We start from the raw sequence: 24,113 nt of genomic DNA, 5'->3' as shown, positions 1-24,113 counted from the left end.
TCGCTAAATAACGCCCTGGATCAGCACACAGAGCTACTTTTCCTGTATGAACATGTTTATTTAATCATCGTATTCGTATCAAAGATCGTAAAATCTCTGATTGATCCAAAAAAGAAAAGTTCCCTGAGTTGGAGGCTGCTGTTGGATCTGTGGCTCAGCGACAGGGAGGAAATGGAAAAGCCCCTCAGTCGTCAGGGTCAACAACCACAAATTAGTTCATCTCCTTCTTCTGTTCTCTTTCTATCTCTGTCACAGCATCTGCTCGGCATCTCCAGAAACAATTGAATGGGCCTGTGTGTGTGAGAAAGAAGGTGTGTGTGTGTTTTATTGTTGAGAGTGCAGTTTATTTGCTAGGCTGCACCGCGTTAGGCGGCTCCCCAAACTCAAACGCAGGTTTAGTCCAACTGAATGTCCGTATCATAGCAACAGAGGCTTCGTCAGGTCTCCGTCTCTCACAGCTACGTTCGCTGTGGCTGTGTTTGGAGCCGCCTGTTAACATACTGATCACTACATAGTCAGTATGTACTGCATACTGCCTATCAAAGGAATGATTGAGTATGCCACTACTCAGCTGGCTGTTCACACTGAAGTATATCGTGAGTGCAATGCATTATGGGGCAGCTGAGTTTGAAATGCCGGTTTTTGTGAGCTTTGTTTTGTGTTTTTTGGCTGTTAAACTGGACTTGAATAAATTAGTTCATTCGTTTAACATTTGGCCAGTGCGCTTGTTCACTTTTTTGCTGAGATTTTGAAGCGTTTCCTCAAATGTGAAACTTCCTCTAAAAAAAAGGCCGCAAAAGTCTGACGCGCTTCTCTGTGAACGCCGCAGCCTCCCTGAAAACGTAGGCTGGTTGAAATCTGATAAGAATCTCAGGACAGTGCAGCAGAATTTGACTGACTACACAAGGCAGGCAGCCCACCCACACACCAGATGTAGTACACACACACACACTGTGTTTCTGCATTCCCTCACTGCTGTCCAGGCCTTGGCACCGAGCTGCTACTGCTGCCTGTCTTTATTGGCTACTGATCCCCGCTGGCTCAGTGCACCGCTCTCTCTTTTAATGCCCGGCTTCAGAGGAGCAGCACACAACACACCACCAGATGCTGAGCCGCCCTCTGGCCCGTGTGTGTGTGTGTGTGTGTGTGAGAGAGAGAGAGAACTGCATTGGCTCCTGACCCTGCATCAAATGTAACTAACCTCATGTCCAACAAACACACCGGTGTTTGGCCAACGTGGGCTCGTGCAGGCCGACACAGATCACTCTGGGTAAATCCACCACCAGCTGCCTGTTTTCTGTTGTGATAGTCGGATGTCAGTTTGGGCTGTTTTCGTGTCAGCGGGTCGTTAATTCACTTCAGAGAGGTCCGACCAGTCTGAGGTTGCGTGGTTACTCTTTAAGAGCGGTTACACATCCCTCACAGCTGCTGTCCTGTCGACTTTACAACAGCTGAACGAAAGAGGTCTCTTTCTTGAGCAGTGTTGTGGCTGGACAGACACAGGTTGTTGAAGACCGTTCTCCGACTGTTTGTTTTGTGAAGTTATTCATTGTCGTTTATTATCTTGGTGCCAAAATATTCTAAAATAACCGGTTTTATCAAACCCAGCCCAGCTCCTCACAGACTGCTGGATTGTTGGATTGACTGCGTTTAGTCCAGCTCGGTTAGTTTCGGTCATGATGACTGGCTGGTGTCCCAGCTCGGGGCAGAGGTGGACATATGGTGGATCTAATCCCAGGTCACAGCCTCAAGGCTAAGACTGTGAGCCTGAAACCCTCTGAGATCTCACTTCCTTCCTGTCTCTCTTACATGTCACTTCCTAAAGTGGCTGAAGGAGAGTTTTAGGGAGTTGTCCATTGGTTATTCAAAGTCTCGGATGTTAGTCCTTCACTGGACCATATTTTGTTGTTGCTGGGAAGAAATTAGTTTTGAGTGTTAAACTCTTATTAGTAAATGGCTAGGGACGTTTTTTTTAAAAGTCTCCCTTAGTAGTAAGTTCAGTGTAGATGGTAACGATGGAGATAACGATGCCCAGACGGCAGCATGAGCTCCCTCTCCATCCTCAGTAGGAATGAATCTGTGCAGTTTGCTGCTCTGCTGCTGATTTGTCATTCCCTCTGCCTCTGAAGCATTCTGCTGACCTGTGCTGCTTTTGCTCACAGGCCTGGAGGATATTGGATCCTTCAGCATCTGCAGTAGTCGTGCTCATGGCAACACAGGGGGGAACTTAATTTCAGCATCACCGGCATCATTTCCCCCTCTGCCTTCCTGCCCACTGCCCCCTCCCCACCTCCTCCTGCTGTAAGCATCTGCAGAGTGATCAAATTACCCATTATTACTGTATACTATCATCAGATTACTGTTATTCAGTCCAGCCACTGGGTCGATTTGGATGGGTGGATGCTCGTGGACACACACACATACAAAGCCAAGGCTGTTCATCCACCCACCCTGCTCCCTGCCATGTCTCTCCCAGTTAAGATATTAATGGGCAGGCCCCCATCCTTATTCAACCGCATGTGTGTATGTGTGTGAATTGATTTGAGACAATATTTGTCTGTTTCAGTGAATTCAGAACACTTGGTGTCTTGCAGGAGCCTGAAGGAGAATTTGCAGTTTGCTGCTGCAGTTGTTATGTGAAAGGAAACGGATGAGTGGATGGATATAAGCTGCACAGAAGTGATCTCATGCTTTCTTTTTCTTTCCCAGGTCATGAGTGCCTCTAGGAAAGACCCAGTGGAGAATAACCTCACCTGTCCAAAGCCCCGCCCCACCTGGGCCTCACCTTGCCCCCCACCCCTGGACTCCCATCATGAGTAAGTTCCTGTTTTTTTTACCTATATTTAACCAGTGAAAACTGGACGTTCATGTGTTTTTTCTTCCACGCGGGCTGCTCTGTTGTTGTTGTTGTGTGTTGTTGTGATGCAGATCGCAGGAAACAGAAATATTGTATGTTTTTGTGTCTCAGCAGTGTCATCTTAGTGTGACTGGTTTCTGTGACTTTTTCTGTTTTCTGTGGTGGTTGCTGTTTGGTGAAATCAACAGTAGCGTTTGACTTTTCTGATGTTAGATTGGTTACTGAGGTTACTGAGGTTGGAGGCGTGGCTCAGCGTCAGTTGGTGAGTTTGACAGCAGAGAGCTGTGAGTTTAGGAGAACACTTGAGATTAAACCGAGTAGTTTTGTGGCTGAACACAAACATGGAACAGATTTTGAATCTGCAGGTTAGTGGGAACAACATAATCTTAGACCGCTGAGATGATAATTCTGTTATTGCAGAGAAATCGTGGCTGTTCTACCCTTTTTTTTTTTTAGCATGAAGCATGAACGCACTATATGTGCCTCCCTTTGCACCTTCAACCTGCTCCTCCCCCCTCCCCCTGATGGCAGAAACATATTGCCACCCTCACCACCTCATCACTCATACTGCAAAGCATGATGGGAGGGCAAATGTAGCGGGATGTCGACTCCATCAGCTCCGTCTACATTAAATCTGTGTGTGTGTGTGTGTGTGTGTGTCTGCTCGTCTCCTGCACCGCTGTACTGTATGTCAGTGTGACTGTAATGGCACAGCCTCACATGTTGGCTCAGTGTGAGTCATCCAGCGAGGCCACACCGCAGTATATTCTGTTTATGTCTCATAGCATCATACGTGTGTGTAACGTCACACACGCACACTGCACCAAACGGGCGTGTCCTGTGTTCTGCTGAACATGAGACCGGGTGACGTGGACCAAGTCTGCATCGTTAGTCGTTTCATAATATTAATATATGTTATGATATGGTAAATACATGCAGAATCACGTTAAATAATCAAATTAGTCTTTAACTGAATTTCACTGTTATGCATCGCTAAAATCCATTTCTAATCATAACCTGCTTTGCATCGTTACTTTGGAAACAGATTTCTGTAAAATAAATTAGAATATTGAATAATTTCCAGGGACAGCGAGAGGTGACTCGAAAAATAAAGACATGAAAGAAGAGAAGTGTCTTCTTTTATCTCACAGGCTGCATCAGATATGGATTTTAAATATTATTTTGCTGATGAAGCCTTAATTAATGAAGATCGTAAACACAGGGAGGCAAAAAAAAATCATTTTCATTGACTGACCTGACCTAAGGAGAAACTCTTTAACGGCCACATTTGGCTCATTCATGGCATTTAGTGGTTTGTTAACTCACTTTATTTGCTTTGTGCAGAGGAAATGATAACCGAGTGATAAACAAAGTTCTCGCAGTGTGAAGAAGACGTTCGATTTTACCTTGTGCTGCTGTTGGAGCTTTCGTGTTCATCTCATGTCATTCAGCTCAGACTTGTCTGAGAGTGAAGCCCCAATCCAACGTTTTCTCTCCTGATACTATTTCCAACACCATAACTCAGGGAATCTGCTGAGTGCTGATCTGATACGGGCCCGTCTCTTTTCCTCTGCTGTAAAATCTGTAAATCTTATTTACATTTTTATGTAAGGTGGCGTCACCAGTGGTGCCGTAGCTGCTGGTTGCTGTTGCTGCTGCTGCATTTGTTGTTGTTGTTGTTGACTTTTCTGTCTGTCTCCTGTGGAATTATTCTGTCACAGTTTGTAACGTGAAAATGATGAGAAACAAGTGAAAGTAGACGAACTGTTCATTTTATTGGGCTACGACACACAAATAACTAAAACCTTCAGTCACTTAATGCAACACAACCCTAAAGGTCTGAAAGAAGCAGCATTTAAGATGGATCTCAATAATAACAAATAACAGACAATAACTTTATACTGATTTATTTCCAAGGTCTTTGCTGAACGTATGAATTATCAGGAAGAAAGGACCAAAAAAAAGTGGGTTTATTTCTTCGCCCCCCAGAGTTATTTGCTCTTTGCTATCAGGCCTCCCCGCTTCACAGCTCTACCCTCTCAGACCTTCTTGTTTTCTTTTCTTTAGCTCACTTCACAGATAAGAATTGAATACGATCCAGCATTTCCTCCTGCCAGTGCCGTTAACTCACTCTGTGCCGTTCGCGTCTCCAGTGTTTCTCTGTGCAGAGCTGTGAGGCTGTAGATCTGTATACCGGGTGGAGGGGGGGACTGGGTTACCGGGGCAACCCAGCGCATGTGAGATGTTTACTGGAAGGCGATTGGATTAAGCAGACGCTGCTGAAGGGGGACTGCTGAGAGGTTTAACCCGATTACTGCCTTTGCTTTTGCGCACTCTGCCAACCATACACATACACAAACTGCACAAACAGGTGTGTGTGTGTGTGTCAAGAGAGGTTAGGTGGTTGATCTGATTGATTGTGAGTGATGAAAATGGAGAAAAGCGTGATTGATGAGATGAGTATCAGTGGGAAAAGCCCACCAGCAGTTAGCTGCTGTCTTTTTCAGTGTGTTTAGTGTGTGTGTGTGTGTGTGTTTAGTGTGTGTGTGCGCGCCACTCAAAGGTACTTTATCATACATAACATCAATAGATTGTGTTTAAAAAAAACTCCTGATCGTCAAGTGAACTCAAACATCATCAGCATGAAATAAGTATGATAAAGACTCAGCCTGATCTGACCATCAGTAACTTCAGTGGAGAAAAATGGCCTGAAAGATACAGAAAGAGAGCAGAGACGCGATAGGAACAAACTGTTGTTGTCTTAATGTGACCTGAATGTGCTTTGTAAGCAGCTGGCGCTCGGGGAGAAAGGCTTTTATGTTTCATTATTTATCTCAACCTTTGATAGACGCCCGCTCTCTCCTGGAGATGGTTGACGATGTTGATATCCTGAGCTAATTACCTTAATTACCCCCCTGCAACACACACACAGAAACACAGCCGCCCGCCCGGGGCAGGGTGGGGTTAGTTTCCTCTTACGAGCCTCTTAACAAGGATGGATGACTCAATCCGGATGGTGTGAACTTTAGTGGGAAAAGAGAAAGAAGCAGACAGAAAGATATAAAATATATTTCTCCCTGTTCTTCTTTGATGCTGCTTCACTGCAGCGGCCATGCACCACGGGTTCTCAAAGTGGGGTCAGGGGACCAGCGGGGGCCCTGCATGGTGTTCAGGGTCTGCTGTTATTCGTAGTGGTGAGTTTTTGGGTGGTGTGAAGTCTGGATCAGTGCACAGCCTGAAACGTTGGTGAGGTTCTTTTGTTAACATGCCGCACATAATTAGAAATAAACGTTTATTTAAAGTGTTGTCATCACAGGTTTCACTTTCAGGGGAAAAAATATTTAAATGTCCGTGATCCTCTGCTCGGTCGATTTAAAAAGATTCCCATGTCCCCAAAAGCTGGATGTGACATGACAAATAATATTATCTGTGAATAGACAAAGCTGTTTGCACACCGTCATTATGCCTGGTAATAATACACTGCAGCACTGCCGGCCTGTAGCTAAACGGCTCCCAGCTTTTCCCCACAGACTCCTGTGGATGCAGAGCAGAGTGAAAACGGTGGAAGGAGAGGAGATTGACGACAGATGAGGAAGAGACACAGAAGTTATGTAACGTTTTATTGGTGTTGTATAAACAGCGCTGTTAGTTAAAGGAGCATAATGGCACTACAAAGACTGGGACGAGCAGGCGCTTTGAGTTTCTGTCAGCGGCAGCAGTTCGGTGTGTCATCCACAGAAATAAATAGAGGGAAAGAACGAGATGGGGAAAAGGGGAAGAAGCTGTGATATAGTTCATAAGTTCCTGTTTATATACTGGCTCTTCCTGTGGACGCCTGAGATGACTTCCTGTATGAAAGCCAGTAAAAATTAAGAATCAGGCTTATTGATACAAATCAAATAGTTGTCAGCTTAAGTCCAGAGTTGCATCATTTTGATTCCCGGTGATTCAGCTGTCATCCATTACTTCTGCTTTAACAGTTACTACCTCAAGTAAATTGTTGAGATATGATATTTAGATTTTATATTTTAAATCTTAGATTTTTATTTGTCAGTGCCTGGCTCTATATGTGAAAACAGTTACTGTTAACTGAGGAATCACAATGCCCGTTCTAAGGGTCTTTACTCTTCTTCATTGCCAGTTAGTTTCTGAAACAGGACGACATCCACCCTAAAATTACCCTCTTACAGGGTCCATGCTTTAATTTACCCCCCAAAAAAAGCCTCCAAATGTGATGCTTGTCTTACTCCATGACCTCTGAGCTCACAAGCAGGAGATTTTGAGGAGCACCTGAGGGCAGCATGAGTGTGCAGGCATGGACTGCTGCCTCCAATCTGTTCACCTGCCCTTCACCTATTCCACCACACACACACCCACACACACACACTCACACACACACATACACATCTCTCCCTGTCAGAAGAAGACTGATGTCATTGGGTGGCGTGCTGGGCACACAGAGTCTGGGTGTGGTGCAGGATAATTATCTTCTCTTCAAAGCCTCATCTGGCCTCCATCTGCTGGACTGTAGCACGGTTAGCGTAGCCACAGAACACACAGCAAAGGTCTTTACACTTACTCTATTCCTAGGCCTGAAATATCTATTAAAAGTCAGCTGAACATGCATGTTCTTTTCAACCACAGAGGAGTTCTGATGGCAAAGTTTGTGTCTGAGCATCTGAGCACCCAGGACACCTCGGCTGTAGTTCCTGAGGGAGGGGACAGTGTAATTAACTCAACCACACTCAGTCACAGCCAAGGAAGCTTGTGAATATGGTCTGTGAACTGCCAATTACCACTATGATGTTAATCACACATGATAGATGACAGCTAATGTGCAGTGCATGTCATTCTCCGCCCAAGACATCGCAGCTCCAAATCGCTCTTAGCGGGTGTTCAGCCTGAAAATAGCTCCGCGTCAAAGCCGTACTTCAGTGCCGGCGCGTTGCTTCCGGTACCACCCAGCGGGCGACGGGGAAGATGTGTGATTCCAGAACAAATAAAGCCCAGAATATCCTCAGTTCACAGCAGAACAGATACTGTACTTTCAGTTTGGACGTAACAACAGAATGCTAAAATTTGGTTTTCTGTAGTTGTATAGCAGGAGTGAGGCAGCGCAGGTGTTGTTGTTGTTCCCTTCCGACCTGTGGGGTTTTCACGGGAAATTTAAGATTTGCTGAATCCCATTTGCCGCCGGTTTTGCTTTGTTTGTGTGCACTCATTCGATAATACCACATCTCTGACAGCACTTCAAGGCAGCATTTGTTCCTGTGTATTGTTTTTTTTTTTTTTTTTTTCTGTTAAACCCTTAAGCTCTGAAGTGATGATGACACATGTCCTGGTGTGAAATGTGTCTTCACCGGCTCCGGATAGTTAGAACCTCTCTGCCCACAGAATGACTCCAGGCTAATTACTAGAGAGATCGGTATTTGTTTGTTTGGAGAGCACCTGAGGAAAGAGGCCTGTGTCGGTTTGTTGTTGTTGCTGCTGCACAGGTTGGGCAGGTTTATTAGCCTGCCACGCTTCCTCCACTTCAAGGACTTGTCACACTGAGCATGCTGTGAATTTGAACTCGAATGGAGAATAAAGATTAAGATTAGTCCAGATTTTATAACAGGTGACATGCTGTTTTCGTTAATGCTGCTGTGTCGGGTCCACATCGAAGCTCTCCCACAGAAAGGAAATGAGGCAGACGTGGTAGAGGAGGTTTTCTCTGGTGTGACATTAACACAGAACATTATAAACACTGTATTTTCACCACAGTAGCAAAATGGTCATCCAGTCTGAGCTGTGTGCTCCCAGAACGCTATTTAGTGTGTTTGCTACGCTGACTTTTCTCTCTTTCTTACCCACAATCCAATTTGTTTCGCTGCCTGCTTTATCGGCATGACGCAGAGATTTCATAGACCACCAAAGCAGAAGCTGGCAAAATGAAAAACATTCACTGTAGAGCAGAAACAATCAGAGAAGAATTGATTAGCTCTCTGGTGTTTTCTTTAACACCACGTGGCACAGCTTTGTGTGGTGGCAGCTGCAAATGGCAGCGGTTTCAGCACGTTTGGACTTTAGGCGACTTTACGAGTGATTTTGTGCATTTTAGCGGAAACTGAAAATGAATGGAAACCAATGGCTGCATGGAAAGTAGGAGGATATATTCAATACACACGACCCACAATGCAACTCAGAGATTTCGTCTCTTTCACTTTCCTCCTCCTTTCTGTCGGTTCTTACCTCCTCTCTCTCTCTTTTTTCCCCACCACGTTCCACCTCCCTGTTTTATTTCTGTTCTTTCCAGTGCATGTTCCATGACGACTGAAGATTGAACTGTGTGTCATGTGTGTAAAATGTGTGATCTGGTGCCAGTTGTGTTGTGGAATGCAGCTCGTCCACCCTCCCACTCCCTGCATTTTCAGTCCTTTCCTGCAGTGGTGAAGGATGCTCAGATGTCATGTTTGTGGAGACAGGGGAAAGTGTGTGTGTGTGTGTTGAGTTATAGGAGGAGGAGTTGGGGGGGCTTACAGGAAGGAAGCGTTGTTGGAATATGATTACATCTCCCAGTAAACAGGGCAGCAGGAGGAAATGGATCCACAGACCCTGTCCTCAGGGCATCAGCGTGTATTTACTGAAGTTACCAGAGAGAGATTTAATGAATAATATGATGTTACACACACACACACACACACCGGAACACATCTTCACCTGCACATTACATACCTACGTGTCAGGTGTTCCACGGCTCATATTAAAAATCCAATCCGGTCCAGTCAGTGTCGTCCTCTTCTGGTTCGAGGGACGAGAAGCAGTTTGATTGTTTTTGTTTTGTTTTTTTTGTGACACGTTCGTCTTCTCATTTTATCTGCATAACTTCTCCTCAGTGCATTGATGGTAAAACGCGTTATTTTTCTGTTGATCGACTATATATACTTATACAATAAACTTATCAATTCAGCTTTTCAAATCTTCTGCTCTCATTCTCGATTTTGTTTGGAACTGCTGTTTGAAAAGACGCTAGTATTGTCTTTGTTTGTCCAACAGTCGGTCCTCATTGTTCTTCTGTGTTTTAAGGACTGGTTGTCCTGGTTGATACAGATGCATTAGTAAAATTCTGGTTACTCTTGTCGTGTTTGTTGTAGTTGCTCTTGTTGTGATGTGTTGACACGTCTGCTCACCTGTAATGATTGACAGCACTGCTGCCGTCCCCTGAATGTGCCTGGAACATATTTACTTATTTAGTTTTACTTCCTCAACAGTGCCCAAATTTAGTTCCTGGAATTAGTCCCAGCTCAGAAGTGGGCAGAGAACAGTGTAAACGAAAGCAGAAGCTGTGACACTGACTACTACACTTTGTCTTTTTAAGTTTCTGGGGTAGAAAAGGTCAATATACACTTTCTAAGTAATCCTGCCCGTGTCTCTCTGAGCTTAACTGATGCACGTTTGGTTTATAGAGTTTGTGTCAAAATCTTGTTTCAGCAGGATTTACATCTTATTAAGGAAACAAAAAATCCTCTTTATGAGTTTTTGTATTTCAAACAGACCAATGTCTCTCTGCAGAGCTTGTGGTTGCAGGGTTTCAGTGATGGATTTTGGATGGATGGTTGTCTGTAGATGAGAGGAGCGCAGATAAGAACGGTCGTGATGCCTGTCTCATTGCTGCTGCTGGCTGCAGCTGAAAGAGGGTAACAGGGTTAGAAGTATCACCTGCTGCTGGGCAAGTTTTCCATACTGTCGCACTTTTATCAAGTTTTCCATTAATATCATAGTGGACCCTGGGATTTAGAGGTGGCTGGTGTGGCGTATATTTGCTCTTTATTCTGATGTTCTTGACAAAATGCCAGCAGACCACATATAAGTTTGTTTTCTTTCAGTGGGCTGGCAACCCTGGCAGAGATTAGGGAAGGTGAGAGCAGCGCGCAGAGTAAATAACATTATCCAGCCATGAAATATCAGGCTGATAGGATACAGAGAGCTGCGATTCCCTGTAGCTTTGGTCAAATTGAGTTCCTGAATCTCTGCAGCTGCATCTTAAATACACTGATTCAAACTCATGAATTGTTCCACACAATAAATATGATATAAGTGCAGAAACAGAGATTTATAAAGAAGGGAAGCTGCTCTGTGCTGACTAAAGACTCCAGCAGTAAATGTTTGAAGGAGAAAGAACTGTTTGGATAAATACTGTATAATATTATCCACTGGGATATTTTAAGCAAGGTAATTGCAGCAGGAGAATTTGATACCGACTCTCTTTCTCCTTCACCGACACACAGGCACACAGAAATTACGAAGTTGCCTGATCACGAGCTTTTCATGGCCTCTCTGTATTCAGTTTCCATGGTGAGCTGAGCGGAGCTGCTGTTTTCAGCGGCGGCCCACCTGCTCAGAAAGTTTAGTCCATCAATACTTAATGTCTAGACTTCAGACAGATGGGATCTTGTACAGTGAAGAAGGCTTTTCTGTGTTCCAATGTCTGGCCTCTGTGCCCTTTAAAGGTTTTTTTTTCCTTGTGTAGACGTGAGTGAATTCACCCAGATTTCACGCACTCCACTTAGCTCCTTCTCTGTGTTATCCTGTTGAATATAACTTGATGTCAGCTTGTTTGCTGGTGTTATAGCTACAGCTATACAGCACACTTTGTCCCATAAAACACAAACCTGCTGAAACATGATGCGTTATGTCATCTCTGTTTCTTCAGTGTTAATGACTAACCACGTATTCAGCCTCCCAAAGCCGCCACTAACCGTCAGCTTACAGTAAACCAGTGAGCAGGGAGATACACACACACACACACACACACACTCACACACACTCACAGTCACACACATCGACCAGTGACAAACATCTCGCCGCCTGTCAACCTGTGATATACGACACACACCCTATTGACCAATGTCAAGCGGGATACACCTGATCGACTTTGTGATGTATGAATGCATGTGTGTTTGTGTGCGATTGTGAGAGAGAGAGAGCATAAAGCATTGTGGGTAATATTTGTAGACTCCCACGCTGGTGACGCAGTCGTAGATCTTCGGCTGTCTGCCCCTGTGTACGTCAGACCCCTGCTTCTTCTGCTCGGCCCCGGTCCTCTGCTGCTCTACCAGCTGTTTGTTTTACTCTCGCTTTGTAAACAACACTGTACGCGCACACGCACACACATGCACACACACACACTCATCACCTTTGTGATAAACATCGTGGCTGTTCACTGGCTGTTCATTGGGTCATGCAGGCCTGGGAGAGGTTAGCCCTGATGTGGAGTCACAATCAGAGCTTTGATTTATTAGTTTGATGATATATTTGCCTTTGGTTAAGACTGTGTTTAGAGTGTTTAGTTTGAACCTTTGAACATTTACTCCTTTATTTATTTTAACAGTGGAGGGATCAGTCATTGAGAATCGAAAAGTAAAATTAGCAAATGTAAAGTATCAATGGGAAGCAATGAAAAAGAGCTCAGACAGTTCCTCTGTGACTTAGGGAGTCAAAGAGGATTCCTTACCAACTGCATGAGGTTACCACTTGTGAGTCACATTACTTTTGTTTACAAAGCCTGGTTTGCATTTTATGGGGCAGCACAACCCGAAACAAACCACATACAGAAATACGACAAATTAAACTTAACCGCTGTGGTTCAAAGCAGAAAAACACACAATGGTCAGCCAAACTGTCAGTGAAAGCACAAAATATTTTCCAGCCAGCATGGTTCATGGTCCAGCATGGATGGATATGATTGTTTGATTATATACAAATGCATATATTTATTGTTCTGTGTTCCTCTAAGGCTCATTATGTCGAAGAAAGCTTAGGGAGCATTGATTCGTCTTTAAATGAGCAGGTATTTTTAGGCCCAGATGTGAATTAGGTTTTAATCAGATCGCTTTGGTCTAAAGTTTGCAGTGAGGTCAGATCAGTGACATGAATAAAGCGAGACAGATGCTGCTGGAAAGTTTCACAGCACAACATGTAGCCAGCCATGAAGGACACTGGAACTCTGGCTTACGTCTGATTGGTCCAAAAGCTGCACACTTCAAACAGGAAATGACACGGGGAGGGCAAACAGGAAGCGCGAGGCAGAGCGGTAATGTTGTTCCAGTGTGTTTTCTTTCCCGTCCGTTCCCATTCCCTCGCTCGCTCGCTCGCTCGCTGTGGCACGACGCCAGACAGGGGAGAGGAAAGGGAGTGAGAAAGTCAGTGAGGGGAGGGTATTCTGGGTAATCCCCCTCCTCCCCCCATGGTGCCCTTAAATTGTTATGAACTGGTCTCAGCCTTTCAAAATGCTGACTCAAAACTTTGTGCTTTACCGTCTCAAAGGACTGTCAGACCCTTATGGTGTGGGAGGGACTTCAAATTGAGACACTTTAGTTTTAAAGCTGCTGGTCACTGACGGTTGTGTATGTTGTGTATGTTGTTAGTGTAGAAACCACTCAACTCTCTGCTGTTGGAGCTACATTCGTCAGGTGGACACAGACATGTCTCCAGTGGGATAGATAATGCTCCTGCATGTCTGTTGGAAGAGTAAGTGGACGATTGTTTGCTAACGCGTTGGAGCTGTGAGTCTGTGAACTCGTTATGGAGCCGATCTGCAAAGGCCAGGCCAGTATTTTGGCTGATGTTAGCTTATTGCAGATATGTTGTCTTGTTTTTCAGTCAAGAATTCCAGGTCAGAAATGCTGAACTTGAGCTGGAGGTAATTTCGTAGTTATATCATTATCACGGTTTATCCAGTAGAAGGCCAAGCATTAATCTCTGAATACAGCATTAAAAAAAAAATCTGGGTTGTTGTACTAGATGAAAAGTCAGACAGAGATAAGTGCAAGTTGGAGCTGAGTTAGGAGCTGACATGCATTCGGCGAAATGTGGCGAGTTGGTCGTGTTCATATTGTTCCCGTGCGTGGTATCTCATTGGCATTCAGCAGCGGGACTCTGAGTGCCACGACGCACTGAAGCGCAGCAGGCAGCATTAATCAATGTGCCGAGCAATCAGCAGCCAGCCTAATTCAATCACCCTTCCAACAGAATGCTGCCATTAGGACAACAGAGGAGTGTGTGTTCACACCGCTGTTATGTCTGTGTGATTTGTGTGTGTGCCAGTCCCCCTGGCAGCCGCCGCCGACCCGAAACAAACCCCTTTAGAGAGACAGAGGGGGGAAGAGGAAGCAGATAGAAACCATTATGGACAGGGGTGCTGTGTAAAATCAGGGTTGCTGCTTTCTTGCAGTGCACAAGAGAGACAGAAATCCAGACACGGGGCCAGAGAGATGAAAGTGTAGGTGTTACAGTCATTTCCTATGGAGGGAGATTAAGTGAAAACAAAGACGAGGCATCGAGTTGAAAAAAAATTCACGTGCCGTTTCCTGTCAGGCAGCAAAGACGTTCATTCATTCATGTTGTGATAACTGAAGACAATTCTTGACTAATTTTGAGACATTATGACAATAAGGCCTTCAAAGCTTCTGTGTTTCCTGCTGGAGCCTTTTATATCTCAAATCCTTTTCTGTCTTTCTCTGCGAAAAGAACTTTTCACACGTTCTGCCATGTTCATGTAATCTGCCAAAGTAGTTTTTGACAGATTCAGTCCAAAAAGACAGAAATCTGTAACCACACTAGCAAGGTCCATCGGAATTGTTGGACCCCTCTAAAAATGGAGAGAAGACCTCAGACCCTAGACCTTTCCAGGCTAAATAGAAAATTAACAGTTCTACAAAAACATTTGCGTTGTCCTACATCAGATCGTCCCTGCTCTCCACAGTTCACACTGTGCAGGTTTTCCTCTCTCCAGCGTCCAAGATTAAAGACCCGATCGCAGCATCGGCAGCGTCTCGGTTGCCAGTTTGAGTGGAGAAGGCTGCCGCTGGGCCGAGCCCTCCTCCGCCCTGTAGATTACTGAGGCGATGTCTCAGCAGCTCGAGCAGACTTACAGTATCTGTCCGTTCTCAATCAACTGAGTGTTGAGGCCAACTCGTCGAGGGCCTATTGATCCGGTGTTTGTGAGCGGGGCCCCTGTATGACTGGACCTATGGGTGCTGTCAGGAGGAGACTGAGGGCTCCATCAATATCCTCCTGCTTCCCCCCAACTCAGCTACAGTGATAGCAGGTTAATCCATATCTCTGCAGGTGCCCCCACCTCCTTCCTTTTCCCTCGCAGTTTCTACGTCTCTCACCTCACATATTCTTTCCCTTACATGTGTGACTTCTTTGATGAAAGGTGATGATGTAAAGGCACTAAAAATAAAAAATCAAAGATTATATATTGGTCCTTGGGAGGATTCTTGGAAGTGTCAGCTGATGCCTGTGGCAGACATCAGACACGCTACGGCAGCTGAACGGGACCACACAGCCTAATATTAAACTATGTCCCACATTTACGTAATGTGGATTCAGACTGTTGCTCTGTCGCTCAAGCTGCTGCCAACAGGACATTGAGGACTTTTTGTGACTGTACATAGAAAACAATAAGTGTGGTCATTCTGATGCATGTAATGTTTTGGGTGTTTGTGTTTCTCCTGTAGTGGTGAGGCTCATTTAGTTAAAGCCAGATGTCAGCGGAGGATTGAAGTCACTGAAACGCGGTCGCCATAATGTTTGGAAAAGGCCACACTTTCACCTCATGTAGTGGGGTCACAGCCTAGCAACAGTGGGTCTGAGGCATAGCAACAGCAGCCGCAGACTCAGTCCAGCAATGCAATAATTGGACCTTCTGACTCAGTGCCGGAGGATCGACGCACTTAAAAATACAGACACACTTCAACACAGGGACACGTGTGCATGCTGAACCGCAAAGCTCTGTCGGTGTTTTACAGAGTGTGTGTTCAATGTGTGTGTGTGAGAGAGAAACCATGTATTTATTAGAAAGAGTGTGTTTCATGGTGACTCCATTAGTGAAACAAATGATGGCTGCTGGTTTTTCTGCGCCGTGGCCTCTCCTCTCTGCATGATGCGCTGTCCTTGGTTCAGTGTGTGTATGGACACACACACACACACGTGTGTGTGTTTGTCATCTCATTATGGGTGTGTGCATATCTCCCCTTTCGACATGACAGTGAGCACTAATGACAGGGTTTGGTCATGTACCTTGAAGGTGTGTGAAGTCTCGATGCTCAAGGTCACTTTTGGGACAGTCCATCAGCACCGGGGCTGCTGGGAAATCCACTTTGGATTTTAGACTGGAGAAGACGAGGAGGAGGAAGGGGTGATGAGACAGGTTTTTTTTTTTATAATGACCACCAAAAAGTTTTTGTTTATTTATTATTTATGAGTGAAATCTACCAGTGAAGGAAGAATATCCCAACATAAACACACCATTTGTGACGTGGCAAACCAGTATAGAGCTGTACTATTAATATCAACTACATAGAAAAGGAGCAACAGTGTTATCTACTGTATTAAAAGCTGTAGAAATGTGCAGAGGAAGGAAGATAGAACAATTACCCGCTTTCAGCTCCAAGAGTAAATCATTTAGGACTCATTACAGAGTGAGTTCCTTGATAAGATTGCAGTTCTGACAGTGTGAATAGCTTTTGGACTGTCTTCAAAGTCTTAAGTGACATTACAGCCTGAATTCTCATCGGTAATTAGCTTTGTCTGTCTTGAAAAGCAATTTTTAAGAAATCTTTATCATGGTGGAAGGGGTGAGGACAGTGACAAAGACGGTTGTCTTTGAAAATGTGAGAGGGCGTCACCTCTGGATGACAGTGTTACTGATGCTGCTGGGAGCAAATTACCACCGGGACACATGCATACACAGTCACACACATCTCACGCCTTAAATTTACATTCAGCTCATGTTCTCAGCTTTGCAGTAAATGTACAATAGAAAAAGGGGGTGGGTGACCGAGACAGAGGGTGACACACTTAGAGGGAGGAGGGAGGAAAGCAGAGAGAGGAGAGAGGAAGGGAGGGAAGGAGATGCTGTGGGTGAGTGAGTGGAAGCTCTCATTAATTTGAATTTAGAGGATGTGAAGAGAGGACAGCGAGCGAAGCAGTCAGCGTTCGCAGGACTGAGGGTGGAGAGGGTAACGGGAAAAGAAATGGATGGATGAGAGAGGAAAGAGAGAGTCGGAAGAGGAGACACGAGAGTTGGACAGTTGAGAGGCACCGTCTCCGGTCAACTGTGCATCTACTGATCCACAACATCCAGGTGGTTTGTCCGTCAGCTGGAGCCACAGAAGAAGAAACGGGCGGAAATAAAGGAAGAAAAAGAGAAAGAGAGGACTGCCCTTTTCTGCTTCTCTGCTGCCGACCACCAGATGAAGAGTGTGAGAGCACTCCAGCTGAGCGGCACAGCACACACATCACACGCGAGATGAACACATTCAGTTTGCAAAGAGTCGGCGCTGCCAGCGAACATCCTCAGCTACTTTCAGCTGCTGCCATTAGTTGATCTGAGATTTATAGGCTTTTTCGTGTGCACCAGAGGTATGATTGGAAGCAGGTGAGGCATTTATCAGGTAGTGTGTGTGTGTTTACTGCTGCCGCACTTCTGTGCTTGGAGACCAGCTGTTTTACAGAGAAACATCACCAAAGAGTATCTGTGGACATTTGATTGCTGGAGAGTTTGTAAGTGTTGAAATCTGGAGAAAGACCATCAAACAGATAAAGGAGGATAAGAACGCAGAAGAAAAGACTGTTTTTTTTTTTTACTCCTGGAGAAGCAGGCAGCTCCCAGACACCACCACCACCCAGGAACCAGCGCCAGATCTGGGGGCAGAAACGTGGTTCTTTGCCTCTCCTTCACGATGCTGAAACCAAGATCCTCAGGAGCCGGGATTCATGATGTGGATTAGGGGATGAGTCCCGAGGAAGAGCCAGGGAGGGATGAGGTTGTGGTGGGTGAGAGGGCAAGAATGGGCTGCCCCTGTGCCTTGGGACCCCCGGCCGCCTCCCCGTGAGGATGCAGGTCCTTCAGATCGTCAAGGAGCTGGTGTCGCCTTCCAGACGCAGGGCAGCAGCCAGATTCGGAGGTGTGTGTATGTACGCGTGTATGTTTGTAGTCGGGTCAGACCAATATGATTTTTTTATTAAAACAGATTATTGGGCAGTAGTAGTCCTGCTCTGATATGATAACGGTTTGCTGTGTGAACGAGAGCTGCCTCATGTAGCTGTCAGGAGCTGTTAATCCACCTGAAACAACTTTACATTACAGACATCAGTAAACTGTAGGTGTCAATCAAGTGTTGACATCCCGTAATCGTCTAAGTGCTGCATCCGAAGCTTTTCCACTCTGGGTTCAGTTTCACTAAGATGTATGAGACTGATCTGCAGAGTTAGGAAGGTCTGTGCTTTGCTCCTGAATGTTCACTGGGGTTGGACGTCTTTCTCTGAATGGAAGGGACATTCCCCTGGAGCCAACACTGTAATAGCTCTGTTGCTGTGGGACATGTGTGTATATGGGTGTGTGTGTCTGTGTGTCTGTGTCCTGCAGCTGCATTTCTCTGGTGAGCAATGAATAATGAAGCATGGTGCCCTAGATAAGGGACACTCTGCGACCCCTGACCTCTCGTCCTGTGTCCCGATTGGATCAGCCTGTGTGCGATAGCCTCGATCCGTGTCTACCATTGCGTTTCTGTTGTTGTAGCCACAGATTGATCCAAGCTGTTTGCCCCTGCAGGAGGAAGAAAAACACAGCTTGTTGACTTCTCGCTTCAGAGCACTTCAAATAAAAAAGCAGATTTGCATAATTTTAACGAGGGGCTGATGGGCAGGTAGATTGGTGCTTCTTGCAGGTTTCTCCTAAAATGCGTTGAAATTAGGTTGCTGATGATAATTTATGATAATTTTTCTAAGTGCCTTCACTGTCAGTCACATTGCCAGGTCTGTATGTACCTAAATTTGCCTAGAATGTATCTGGCTGTGAGCGTTGGGTGAAATTGCTTTGTCATATTCTCTGTTTCACCTGGATTGGCTTTTTCTTTGTTTGTTTGTTTGTTAGCAGCCTTTCAGTCTCTTGGACTTCTGTTAAAGTCCATAAATGTTCTCTTCAGCTGTGTTGGTGCTGGAAAACAGCAGCCTCTTCTTGATTTGTGCCATAAAGCATTTCCATAACGTCTGCTGCCAGGTCCCAAACCTCTGAGGTGGAAACCTTTCTGCAATCGAAGCCCGTGTAAAAGGCTGAATGTCCTTTTATTCAGGTGGAAATGCTTTTTGTTCCTTGCTGCAGGCTTGATAACAGCTTTAATTTATCAACCAGCCCCACTAGTGCACTCACGGAGGACCAATTAAAAACCACACAAGCAAGCACTGCAGCTGGGGTTCCACAGGGAAGCCAACAGTTTGGGTAGAAATGGCTTTTGTCCCGAATCATTGCTGGTGAGTGATGGATGGAGGCAGATGTTAGCATTCAGGAATGCAGGCGTTTTTATTTTTGGGCCGTGAACAAGGTCAGACTAGTCTCTGAGTTTCTAGGTAGTTTAGCATTACAGATAAATAACAGCGTAACCTGTTGAACTGATGCACAGACTGCATTTGTCACACGTTTCTGTGTTAGTGCTTCTGTTGAGTCCATTTAAATAACAATCCAACATCCAATCACCTTCCTTTAGTTGTTAAGACTACTTTAGTACAGTTCCACTGACTGTCAGAGCCACCATCATATCCCTGGAGCAGACCTGCAGCTTTATGTCAGGTGTCTCTTTTTAGCATTTTGCCATCATTGATAAATCTGCACATATGTGCAGAATGATAAAAAAAACAGGTGCCAGCACTTTGCAGGGCAGAGAAACGGGTTAGCCAATAGGGCAGTGGCCTCGTTTGTTTACAGTAACTTCTCTAACGCCACGCAGTTAATCTTTTAAGGATTTATTGATTTTTATTCCACAAGTGGAACCTTTGCCACGACCAACCTGCACTCAGCCTCAGTGAGTGCAGCTCAGTGCAGCTCGTTGTGGCGCTGTTAGACACCGAGTGTGTATACTTGATGACAAGTGTGTGAAAGTTTCCGTGTGGCAGGTAAGTGTGTGTAATCAGCTCTAAAGGTGCAGACACTTAAACAGAGAAGAGTGTTGCAGAGGTTTTCAGCTGCTTTATCGACTGCCCGGGAACAATTCGCACTTTCCATTTGGCTGTCGTCTTTATCTCCGTCCATCAGCCCTGCAGAGGAATTCACCTTGGCTCTTCTCTTGGCTCGGATCAATGCAGGCAGATTTAGAGATGGCCTCCAACAGATACAGGACACTCACACACACACACACACATAAATTCACACACTCACTGCAGTGCTGTGCAGACTTGAAGGTGCTGTGCTAGGCTGCAATGACTGGGTGTGAGGTGCTGGCAGATGTTTGTAGCACCATCAGAGTCCCATGATGAGGGTGGAGCTCTGAGGCTGAGTAATACGACAGCATGTGTGTGAGAGAAAGTCAGAGAGATGCCGACGCTTTAGTCAGTTCACTCTGTGAAGAATCAGCAGGTTGTGTAATTCAAATTATTTGGCTTTATCATTATCGACACATCCCTTGGAAATACCCAAGCCAACAGCTGTTGTTTGTGTCGCCATAGTGTTATATGCTGTCCAACACAGCAGTGTGGCTCTTAGGATTATGAACGATGGAGGAGCTCTGTGGCAGTGATTCCATCCTGCCGGGCAACTGAAGCCAAACTCTGACCAAAACTCCGAAAGATGTTTAGTTTGCTACCACACGAAACAAAGAACAGCAGCAAATCCTCACATTCAACTAATGAATTAATACGTTAATTGTTTCCACTCTAGAACAAGTCAACTGGTCAAGTTTAGTAATAATTTATTCTGAATTTTAGGTTTGAAGAGGTATAATTATCCCGGAGCGTCACAAAAAAACTCTCAATTTTCTGTATCACGTGTTCTTTTTGCTCCTCTTTAATCCTGCTAATTGTTGGCGACCCTTCATATTTATTTAATGAAGCGGCCACCAGGGAAATTCCTGAGTGGGGAAACCAGCTGCCACATGAATGTGAAGCAGGAAATCATTAAGGATCATGTTTTTGTTCCTTAAAGAAAAAACTGTCAGTATATTGACTTGCGGCTCAGCTACAGTAGCCTGCAGGAGCCCTGAGGCTTCAACCTTGGGTGTTTGTCCAGTTCACACTAGAGGAGAATTGTCCTGGGACCTCATTATGACTTGACAAATGCTATTAGAGCTCTCATTAATAATTTCCACTGCAGCCTTTATGTGTTTCAGTCTGAAAGAAAAAGGGAGAGGGTCAAACAGACGTTACTTTCAGGAAATTTTACAATCACAAAAAAATGAAAAGTAGGACATCAGACTTAACATGGATAATATGCTAGTTTTACTACTAAAGTTTTAATCTTTAAATCTCTCCAGTTATTCCAGATCCCTGGAGGACGTGCAGGTAAAAGTGGTCCTGCACAAACAGAGTTTTTCTCTGCAGCAGAATTCACCTGGTGCCTGTGGTGAGGGGAGGAGGAGCAGAGCAGTTTGGATTTATAACGAGTCTAAAGCAGGACTCTGCTGCTGCCAGACTGCAGCCTTCTCCCGGTCAGCACCACCGGCAGCTCAGTATCTCTCTGCATTATTTAGCAGCCCTCATACTTCTTTCTCTTCTTTCTTTCTCTCTCTCTCTCTTTACCTCTGTCTCTGCTTCTCTCTCTTCTGTGACATTTTAACACTGAACACGAGGAAAAGGGCGTAATTCACATTCAGACATGCACCAGGAGCTTCACACAGGGACATTTCTTGCTGTTTTTCATGCCAACTCGTGAACCATCTGTGGGCATTACGTGGGCGTGTGAGCTCGTATGTGTGTTGTGCGTTTATCTTTATGTGTGGACGGGGAGCTTGAAGGGAAAACCTCGTGCTGGTTGGTTAAGGAGGAATGGGCAGACGGTCCAGGCCCAGTGGATGCTGGGTTGAAGCTGCCTGCTGACATCCACGCCGTAGCAGCCGCGCTAATTGCCTGTTTGTCCTCCCTAAAAGGGCACGGCTGCGGTACACTTGATACTGCTGCTTCACGGCAGAACACAGCAGAGTTTTATCTCAAAATGCTCTTTTTCCCTCAGCGGCTTCTGGTAGGGTGTAGGTGTCTCTGCTCTCTTTCAGTCATCAGGTCGGATCTCTGGCTGTGCTCTGAAAGTTGCTTAATGTTCACGGCTGTTTTTCAGCTCTTCCCGCCCTGACTTGTCCTGTCTTGTTAATGACAAGCTGGTGACAGTCATGATGCTGGCACCGAGCTCTGTGGATTGTGGCGATAACAGCCTCTGTGGAACGATCAGCTGCGTTTGATCAAACTTGTTCTCTGGACCGAAAATAATGTCGTATCTTCATCAGATTAGTGGCAGATTTTAAAGCTGCATGCGGTCGTGTTATCTGTGAATGTGCGTTTTTATTTGTGTGAGTCTGTTTACTCCGCAAAGACATATGTTGTTCATTGCACATAAAAAAGGTTTATTTTTACACTTATCACTTATTCCCTCTTTTACAGCCCTAGAACTTGAATCCTTTCTTTGTTAATTTGTCAATTTCCTGTCAGTGATCAGGAAACGACAGCCTAGAGGCAATGTGAATACACATACACTAACCACATAGGCATCCATTTCTCATCTGCACATGCTCAGTGTGAGAGGATGACAGCTAATTAAGGCGACTTGGTGGGATATGGCCTTTAAATCAGCCTCGGTCTTTTATTTTGACGGGGTTTAAAGTGTAATAACACTCCGGTTTTCCAGTAAAGTAGAGAGAGAGTTCAGTCTGGCATTAATAACAGTGTGATGGCAGTAAAAGTGGGTGCATGTTGTTTGCAAGCCAGCAAAACAAGAAAACGACCACAGGCCTTAACTTAACCAGTGAGGAAGTCGGACTTTAGCCTTTGAGGAACAGAGACTTTTCACTTTCTGTGTCAGAGCTGCAGCTCAAAATGCTTTACATTAAGAGTAAATGACTGAAAACTAGTTAAGAAGATCATTTAAACCGTAGTTACAGTTTTAAATGTCTTCTAATAAGGAGGGAATGATGATCTGATGATCATTTCTCTCCTGGGACGTCTTGTACCTGTATTTAGTGCCTCTGATCTGTACCCACATTTAGCCTCTTTGAACAATATGACTGCATCTAATTATGTTGCAGGCTGCTGTTTCGCCCACTGACAGACACTTTGATATTGATTAATATTTGCCTTGTGGGAACGTGTACTGCCGCCGTCGTCCTCGGCTGATGCTGAGCGCAAATAAAAATGTTAAATTCATTAAAAACATGGCACTGTGCTGGGAGATAGGAAGTCATAGCATGATCCAGCACTGCAAGACTTTTTCTTATAAACTATTTCTAGCAATTCACAAATGGAGAAAAAATGTATTACTGGCTATTTTGAATAGAACCATTTAATCTACTGTAATGGCCCAAACAGAAGATGCAGAACGCCCTTTTCTGTCCTGAGAATGTTCATGCATTATTCAAAGGTGGTTAGCCACAGTGCTAACCTTGTAGTCACACCAGATAAATAGCTATAAATAAAGTGCTAAATAAATGCAGCTCTTTACAATTACAAGTTTCCAACTTGTGTTGAAGTGAGCAGTTCTTCCTGCTCGGCTGCTTGTAATTACGTTTTAAACGACGTAACGTGAACATGGCATCAAGCTAAGATGGGAAACATAGTAAACATTATACCTGGTAAACATCAACAGATTAGCATTGTTGTGGCTCAGAGATTCTGAGAACGGCCTGACGTGAATCACTCCTCTAATCTAAGTTTCTTTTTAAACAAGTGGGAGATGATTTTACTTTTTCTCCTCGCGTCACAAGAACATTGTTAGAGTCGGTGACAGTGTGTGTGTTGCACTGAGCCATCAACATATGGCTGTGACGAGGCTACACAGCTGAAGCTCGACTCGTTTTTCTGTGCAGCCTCCATCCTGAGCATTTTGCCCGATGCTTTGTGTTTTTGTACTTTTTAATTTATTCACAGCAACAATTAGGTCAGAGGTGTTTTTTTTTTTTTTTTTTGGTAGTTGTTGTTTTGCCTGACGGTGCCAGGATGCCCACCCACTCAACAAACTGCCTGTTTGCATCTCAGATACAGAACTGAAGACAGGAAACAGAGAGGGCATCTCAGTCACATAAACACAAGGTTTTAAAAATGAGAAAACGAGAATGAAACTCGGAACAAAACATTTGAAAGACGAACATACTGTATTGTAAGAACTGTATCTTCAGAATATGTTGTCTTTGCTTTAGAAAGTTTACACTTTGCTAAATTAGTCATTTGTCTGTGTGACAAAAAAGTTGTGATTTTGCAGGGTGGCACTTTTGCCTTACCAATGGAAAGACTGTGGTTT

The 24,113-nt window shown here is 44.8% G+C and overlaps 1 protein-coding gene across 2 annotated transcripts in view; it reads left to right on the top strand.

Moving 5' to 3' along the window:
• The window catches only part of usp6nl (USP6 N-terminal like), a 53,245-nt gene that overhangs the window by 2,973 nt on the left and 26,159 nt on the right, over positions 1 to 24,113 (top strand). For both annotated transcript variants that reach the window (XM_041030368.1, XM_041030369.1), the window contains exon 2: positions 2,710 to 2,816. In XM_041030368.1, the coding sequence (XP_040886302.1) occupies positions 2,813 to 2,816 (4 nt within the window). In that variant the 5' untranslated portion in view covers positions 2,710 to 2,812. The remainder of the gene's footprint in view (positions 1 to 2,709; positions 2,817 to 24,113) is intronic.

The sequence above is a fragment of the Toxotes jaculatrix genome, chromosome 22 (assembly GCF_017976425.1).
Source record: "Toxotes jaculatrix isolate fToxJac2 chromosome 22, fToxJac2.pri, whole genome shotgun sequence".
Classification (NCBI taxonomy): Eukaryota; Metazoa; Chordata; class Actinopteri; family Toxotidae; genus Toxotes; species Toxotes jaculatrix.
Note: the sequence above shows the minus strand (reverse complement) of the source record. Positions and strands in the feature narration are given on the sequence as shown.